At 32.5% G+C, this 8,848-nt stretch overlaps 1 protein-coding gene across 1 annotated transcript; it reads left to right on the forward strand.

Annotated features, from left to right (window-relative positions):
* The first annotated feature begins 7,801 nt into the window (after positions 1 to 7,801).
* LOC123274040 lies at positions 7,802 to 8,612 on the forward strand. The gene is made up of 2 exons (XM_044741539.1): positions 7,802 to 8,285; positions 8,446 to 8,612. The coding sequence occupies exons 1-2, from the start codon at positions 7,913 to 7,915 to the stop codon at positions 8,508 to 8,510; spliced, it is 438 nt and encodes a 145-aa protein (XP_044597474.1). The 5' UTR covers positions 7,802 to 7,912; the 3' UTR covers positions 8,511 to 8,612.
* Positions 8,613 to 8,848: the final 236 nt, after the last annotated feature.

The raw sequence follows: 8,848 nt of genomic DNA on the forward strand, positions 1-8,848 counted from the left end.
AAGCGGTCGATCCATGGCGTGATCGAGAGGCTGATTTTCCATTGGTGGTTCGATTTTGCGGGAACTAGCGGTGGACAGGTGCGTCTTTTGAATTTGGGAGTCCCCCAGGAGCGAGTTAATCGCTACTGGGCCTTGTTCACCGAACAGGCGGAAATACCAAATTCTTTACCAAATATAAATATTGAATTTTTTCAAATGAAAAGTATGATCAGGTTAACTTTTATTAGATCAACGATATTCACGAGCAAAAACAATCACAGGGACGCAGAAATATCATTGCGTCATTTCAGACGGAAAAGATACTTTGCGATTTAAAGAATTTTCATCATCCAGTGAATCTCGTATTTATAAAATATTTAAACGTGTAAGGAAATAAATGTGAAATAATAATAATCGTTTAGTGTAAATAAAATTTAATAATTATGATGAAAACTGTGTCAGTAAGTTATTTATGGTAAATCCTGAGCATAGAATTTTTTTAGAAATTTTTTATTACAAAAGTTGGAATTTGAAATTTTGAAAAATCGGAAAAAATGGATCCCATCGATTGCCCATTAAGGGACTAGGCTTAAAAGTTAGGGGATAATTGACAGTTTTTTAGAAAAAATTTTCAAGAAAATCGATCAGTACGTGTTTTTTGGAAATCAACATTTTAAAGTCAAAATTTCAAAATCTTATAGAAATATACTTTAAAATTTTTTTTTGATTTTATATCCTAAAAGTGTGTTTAAAAACAAAAATTTTCAAAAAAAAAAAAACGTCCCGATTGGCCCATTTTTCGCAAAGTTACAGACATTTGAAAAAAAGAAAAGCGATTTTTTTCAAAAATTGATATCTCGAAAACGGCTGGGCAAAAAAAATTGAAAAAAATCATGGAGGTCTTTTTCAATGGGTACTATAACATAAAAAATTTTCAAAAAAATCGCAGATGCAAAGGTAAAATGCTATCCGATTTGGCGTGAATGCCCCATATATATTGTAACAGGCCGCTTTTAGCGCCACCTGTTAATAATTTTTACTTTTATATTTTTATTTTATTAATTTAATTTAAATGAATTTAAATATGGAGATTTTTGTTTATTTTTCTGTCCATTGGTTGGATTCGCCGCGACCGAGTCGCCCTCGCGTCAGAAAATTCGAAAGAAGCTCGATTGCGCGCGAACCCAAATTTATTGCGATAATAAATAATTTAATTTAGTAATTAAGTTAAATTAAGTACTTAATTATTGTAATGGTACAAACGACGCCGGCCACGAACCCGCGAAGAATAAACCAACGAGGATTATCGACGTGGATAATCTCCAAGACCCTCATCGACGGAGAGAGGCTATTCAGAGAGAACAAGATGACGGACGGCTTGGAATTTGGAGTCCAAGCGGCGCAGGCGCGAAGTTGGAAAGCGGGCTGTCGAGCGCGCGAATGCTCCAGCCAATACATCAATTGGCACGTCGATATCGGAAAATTGGACATACAGCGCCATCTCTGGGGTTAAAACGTCAACTGCTGCCGAGAGAGGGGCGAGCAAGCAAGGAATGCAACATGTGATGATTTTTCCGGCCTTCCACGTTTTTCGATTGTCGTGCACGGGCGCATCTTCTGTTATTCTTTGGGAATTTTTCGCTACAATACTTGCTGTTTATTAATTACTACATAAATTTGTTCACAACGTAGTACAAAATTTGGAATATTGTTAGTTGTGGTGTTTGCGAATTGAAATTCGACGAGAAATTGACTGTTGTCAATTATTTGCAAATGGTTAAAAATACGACGTGCGTGTGTGAGTCAACTGATGGGCCCCGACACACCGGAGTGTTCTTTTGAAGATCCTCGCCGAGGATAAACCATACGTTGACGGACGACGCTGCGCCGGACTGACCGACACCGGTTTCTTGTTACGATTCGACGTGGAAGCCGAGGGCGATCGACGTGGTGAGACACCTAGGACATTAGCCGAGGAAGTCTTCGACCAGGGTAAGTGGCCACGTTTCTCTCAAAAATAGCTCGTGGGATTTATTGAAATCAAAATTTAATCAAATGCTTAATTGAAGCAAAAATTTTTTGTTTAATTAATTTTTGTCGTCGCTTGGCGTGACATATTACCGAAGAATTTCAAGGCTGCGTTGTGCTGTTAGTAAAGGTGCAATTTCATGCTGACGCTCGACGCTGGTTAAGAGCGTCAAATGTGGTCACGTGGTACAATTTTGACCATGGCGCCATTTTAAATTAACGCAACGTCAAATATTGGAGCGTCAAGCTTCGAAACGCTGAAAAAAAAACAATAAAATTTTTAAATTTTAAAAAGCTAAACAATGTTTAGCTTTGACGCTACATTAATTTAAGATGGAGTTCCAGCCGAAATTATACCACGTGACCTCATTTGACGCTCTAAGCCAGCGTCGAGCGTCACCATGAAATTGCACCTTAAGAATAATCCCACGAGGTATTTAGGTACCGCCATTTTGTTGTTTACTGCTGTTCGGCTGTAATTATTATTATTGTTGGATTTTTTTTTGCGTTTGTACTCCCGGGGTAATCGATGAGTTCGATTACCCATTGATCGAGCTTCGGGTTCGTGCGATTTACCGACACCGAGTAAAAGGTTCGCCTCCGGAGAGGGAACCCGAGAAGCGGCTGCCGCGCCCAGGGCAGGCAGTCGGGGGTACGTTATCCACTCTCAGTGGAGAGATTGGGACTTAGCGTAAAATTTAGAACTGTGTGAGACTCAGTGACGAAACATTGAGTGATTATAAACAGACTCGATAGAGTCTGGCGCCAAGTTCCGTTCTTAAGTCAGACTACCGAGTGTGTATATACCGTAAGCAGAACGGTTTTTTGAGGTTACAAATTTTTTTTCAAATTTATTTTGATTTTTTTTTATAGATGATATTTGATAATGGTAATTCATGCTTTTTATTACGCGTATTACATGATTATTATCAATTATCTTTATAATTTCTATTTAAAATTATTAAAAATAATCAGCACAAACTATAGCGACCCAGATTTTTAGATTTTAACTTTTTTTTTATGTAAAAAGCGGACGGCCAGAGACTAAATAATATAAGGATGCACGCTAATCTTATAATAGATGGGAAACTACAGTGAAAAAAATATATTTGACAGCTTGCAATTACACACGCCAGGCGGCGCAAGAATAACTTTTACATGAACTATAGCTTAAAGGGGATAGTTTTCCACCGGAAATGTATTAAATTAAGGAAGTATGAGCGCTAGGCGGGGTGGGGATAGGTATTGACTCTATCGCGGTAAGTGGAGAGCAGTAGCCATATGATTTTTCTCAATATATAGATATACATTTAACATTGGCTAATGACGGCATTTATTTTTCTTTTAATTAATACACTTTAATTAGTCGGGCAAGTGTCAATTTTTTTTAATTAAATTTATCACTAATATATGCACTTTCATCCAAGTTTTTTAAAAATATTCACCGACAGTTTTACGAGAAAAATACAGAAATGTATCAATGCTTGAAGGTTACCCCATAAGACCAATGTTAAATTGCTCAACTTTGAAGTTAATTATTTATTCAAATAATCAGGCAATCTCTTTCAAATTTTCGGAATTTGTTTAGATATATTTAAACTTCATGTTAAAAACAAATCAAGCCTTTTATCGAAAGTTGTCTTAGTGCTCGTACTTCTTTAAAATTGTCAATTTTTATTATAATTACAAAAAATACTGAAATCCGAACAAAAACAGTTTCACTGTAAAAAAATTGCGCCAAGTCCATGTTCATAAGACTATTAAGAAAAAAAAATTTTATTTCTTTACAAAAAGATATAAAATAAAAAATTAAAAAATCCAAGTAACCGATATGGTTGTATATGATTTTCGGAAATTAAAAAAGATTTTGTTGTAAATTTAAAAATTAAAAGAAACAATTTTCTTTTGTTTACATTTAATTAATTAGTATTACTTAAATTCAGCGATTTAATTATTTAATTTCATTATTATAATTAATTATTATTAATTAAATTCGGCGATTGATTATTTTGTTTAAAAATTTAATTATTTACTATTAATTAAATTCGGTGATTTAATAATTTATTTCATTATTATAATTAATTATTATTAATTAAATTCGGCGATTGATTTTTTTGGTTCAGAAATTTAATTATTTATTATTTGATTAAATTCGGCGATTGATGATTTTTTGTTTAAAATTTAATTAGTTATTAATTAAATTCGGCGATCTGATTATTTGGTTTATTTATTTTATTAATTGAATTGAGCGGAGATTTAATTTTTTTTATTTAGCTAATTAACTGTTATAAGTTGAATTGAGCGAAGATTTAATTTTTCTATTTATTTAATTATTATTAACTGAATTTATTGCGGCGAATTTGAAATTTTGTTTGGTTTGTTGCGAACTGTGAATCGACGACGGCGTCGACGATTATCATTTAGGCGTTTAGTTCCTTTGATATTGTTAACCTTAACCAATTGTTTTAATTTATTGTTAATAAATTAATAATATCATTTTTTTTAATTAATTGCGAATTAATACGAGCAATCCCGAATATTTTCCTCGTTCCTTCTATAATTAAGTCGTACCCTTAAGACCCGCCACCCGACGAAGAGAGTCCCGGACCGGAGTAGCCGGAATCGATGTGATTGGAGCAAAGCTCCTGGCGCCCAACAACAGGTAAAGCAGGTAGGCCAAGTTATTTATTTTGGGCTTCGTCTTCGCTAATGCACGAGGTCAAATTACCCGTTATAATATATAAAATATATAAACATTAATGTGGGCACTTAAATGAAAGGTCTTGATGTGTGTAACATCGGAATGAGCTTATATCTTTAAAAATGTTAATATTTCGCAAGATACAAGGTCATTGCTTAATTATGTATCTAGAGAAGGAAAATTTTCGAATGCAGCCTAAATACTTATCATGATAAATTGACTATCGGTGATAATGATATGAAGCCTTGAAAAGACACAAATTTAAGTCAAGACCTTTGCAATAACACTAAATTCCACTAAAAACAACGATTTTATCAGATCACTATCCTGAAGACAAAATTTATCTTATTCTTTTAATAATATTAGCAATCTGTAAGCTTGAATAGATAAAACAAAATTATAATATATATGTATTCGAGGCTTAATTTTTTAATCGAAAAAATTTTCTGAATTTTTAAAAAATATTTAAAAATTTTTTGAATTTTTGTGCGTAAATCCTCTTTAAACTTCATTAATTTAAAGGATCTCTCTAATGCATTTAGAATTTTGTGAATAAATATTTTTTTAGAGGTATGGAAATCATTACTATACCATACCCTCGCAGTTTCGGAATTACTATGAAATCACAGTGAAATCGTCTTCACCGTAAATCTACTGTGGGTTCACGGTAATTTCATAGTGAATTCACAGTGATTTTGTGCCATTTCGTCACTATGGTTTAGTGGTGGTATCACTGTAGATTCATGGTAGTCTCACAGAGATAACACCGTGAGTTCACAATAGTTCCACAGTGAATTCATAGTAATTTCACTGTGATTTCACCGTCGTTTTACCATGATTTAACCGTGACTTCAGAATGATCTGATAGTTGTAACACCGTTAGTTCATGATAGAGTTTCACTGTGAATTCATAGTAATTTCACTGTGAACTCATTGGGTCCGGGGTAAGAAAATTGTATATGATTAATATATAATTACATCTAATTTAAATATAATTATGTATAATGGTTTTGTGATTATATATAATCATGTATAATTATATATAACTATATATAATCATGTATAATTATACATAATTATATGTAATGGTTTTTGCGATTTCGAATAATTATATATGATTAATATATAATTATATGTAATAATATGAGATGGTTTTTGCAATTTCGAAAAATTATTTATGATTCTTATATAATTATATGTAACGAAAAAAAAAATAGTCATTTATATAACATATGCAGGACTTGTAGTTCACACGAACATATTTTCTCGCGATGTTCTCTTAGGTCAATTGGTAGCAAGTCAGTCTTCCGAGTATGAGGTTCGCGGTTCGATTCCTGCTCCCGACAGATATTTTCTTTTTCATTGTAATAATTATATACAATTATTTTTACCCCGGTGAATTCACTGTGAATTCACCATAAATTCACTGTGGATTCATTGTGAATTCACCGTAAATTCACTGTGGATTCATTGTGAATTCACCGTAGATTCACTGTGGATTCATTGTAAATTCACAGTGGTACCACTCTAAACTCACAGCATTACCACTGTGAGATGACCATAAAACTACAGTAACCGAATGGCACAAAATTATGGTGATTTCACCGTAATTTCATCATGGTCGCACTATCTTTTTACTATAATCTCACTAAAATTTCACTGTGATTTTACAGTGATTCCGAAACCGCGAGGGATTATGGGAATAGCTCCTATAATATGATACAGTAATTCTTCCTATACTGTTATGTGAATGGTTTCTATAATAATTTGAGAAAAATTTCTATATTACTATGGGAACAACTTCCATAATAGTATGGAAATAGTTTCCATACTATTATAGGAAGCATTCCAATATTACCATGGGAACTATTCCCATACTATTATGGGAACTATTCCCATATTACTATAGGAATTTTTCTTATACTATGATGGAAACCATTCTTATAATATTATGGAAACTATTCTTTTAGCAGTATAGGAAAACTAACTACACGATTATGGGAACTATTCCCATAATGAATAATAAAAATTCCTATAATTTTCTTTCCGTGTAGACAAAATTGTAAAATATGAATTTTTGAAAAAACATGTGATAATGAAAATCATATTATAGCTTACGTTTTTAAAATATCGATTTTAAACAATTAAAATAGAAAATTTCATGTTCCAATCTATGTAATCTCATTATAACAAACCTTTTCTGTTTCTTTCACTTATTCTGTCAGATTGACAGTATGGTTCTAATTGTTGTTGAATAACTCCATTGCTGAGAGAATTATTATTCATTATCATCACCTGCTGTATTTGATCTGTTTATAATTTAATAATATTCAATCGAATCACTGATGAACAAACTTTTATTGACTGCTCGATTGAAGTACCGGCATTCTTACAGTATTTTATTCGATGTTTTGATGATTTGTTTCCATAGCAACTATTAACTAAGCACACAATCATTCATTGTCATGGAACGGTGGAGTTCTTGACGTTGAAGACTAAAAGAAATATTGCTACTTCCTTTAATGCATATGAAAAATTCCATACAATAGCCTGATTTAAAAAATCTTATTAAGATATCACATAAGTTGTAATTCTTTTGGCGTGTTAAAAAAAATGATAAGATTGAATTTTTATGTTGCGCGCGCACAGAAAGACGTGAAAACTACATGTTAAAATTGGCTATCAAACATAATTAAAAGTGAATATTTACTTTGTACTGATTAAACTAACTCATAAATCTAATAATCCTCTACAGATCTCTTTATTTCAAATGATCAATCATTTCTTGAATATTCCTTATTTTTCAAATTTAATATTAATTATGCATATATATTGATTCTTAATTTTGAATGATTTTTTAAGACTATATAATATGTTAATAAAAATGAAAATTGAATATTAAACGAAATTGTTAATATTTAACAGTTATTAATTTCTTATTGTTATGACTACCAACTCAGTACTACATGGTATAGACCCTTGATATCCTTCGCGGAGGGAGAAGAAATTAAAAGATTAGATGCTAGTGATGCTTTTTTCAATGAAATATTTCAAGAGGTACTCAAGAGTTCAACATGCTTTTTTACAGACGCCTCTTGGTCTCCCAACTTCGTGTTTGGCAGTTTTGCTATAGTAGGAGGTAGTGACAATGTGGAGCTGGAGTTTCGAACTTCTAAAATAGCATCGATCTTTACATTGGAAGGAATGGCGATCATGGAGGCTTTGAAGCTAATCCTCAAATCTTCTCAGAGGAAATTTGTGATATTCTCCGACTCAAGGAGTGTGTTAGAAGCTCTCGCCTCCAATAAATATTTAGGTAAAAAGTCTTATATTATACTCTGCATCCGGGACCTAATTCTAAAGTTGCAGGAGGAAGGAAAAGAGGTCAGGCTGCATTGGATACCTGTCCATGTGGGTATCAGTGGCAATGAGTGGGCGGACCAGGTGGCGAAAAGGGCAGCTGTAACAGGGAAAGACTCCAATCTAGAGTTGCCAGCCAATGACTTTAAAAAGAGATGGAAAATGAAATTAAAAGAAGATTTTAACGCTTGGTGTCTTGAGTCTGCAGCTTTAAAAGGTACAAATTACTTTAAAAAATTTTATAAGGAAGAAGCTAGACCATGGTTTGAAAGTGTTCAGTTGGCCAGAAGGCCTTTAGTTTCAATAAATCGACTAAGAAGTGGCCACACGTCTCTTAAGGCTAGTCTATCTATACTTAATATTGTATCGTCCTCAAGATGCCCGTGCGATATGGATGAGGAGACCCCGGATCATATTTTTTGGATTTGTCCTCGTTTTATAGCTCAGAGAAAGAAATTAAGAAAAGCATTCCAAAAAGTCTCAAAGTCTTATCTTGATAACGTCGAAGCCTTACTAAATAGGATAGATAATGGTAATATTTTAAATGCACTGTCTCAATTTATTTTAAATATTAATATTTTTTATATAATGTAATTAGTTGCAAATGTTAATGAAATGAATTATTTTAATTAAATTTAATGTACAAAATGTGAATGGAATTTGTAAAAATTAATATTGACTGATTTGAATATAGACGACAGATGGCACTCGCTGTCTTAGACGTAGTGTAAGACTATATATTTTATATGTAATATTATAATTATATTGGCAATCTTGAGC

This window comes from Cotesia glomerata, unplaced genomic scaffold, assembly GCF_020080835.1.
Source record: "Cotesia glomerata isolate CgM1 unplaced genomic scaffold, MPM_Cglom_v2.3 scaffold_190, whole genome shotgun sequence".
Lineage (NCBI taxonomy): Eukaryota > Metazoa > Arthropoda > Insecta > Hymenoptera > Braconidae > Cotesia > Cotesia glomerata.

Coding starts and splice junctions, on each gene's coding strand:
- LOC123274040 (XM_044741539.1), top strand. CDS start 7,913: ATGGCGATCATGGAGGCTTTGAAGCTAATCCTCAAATCTTCTCAGAGG. Junction 8,286..8,445: donor TGAGTCTGCAGCTTTAAAAG/GTACAAATTACT, acceptor ATCGTCCTCAAG/ATGCCCGTGCGATATGGATG.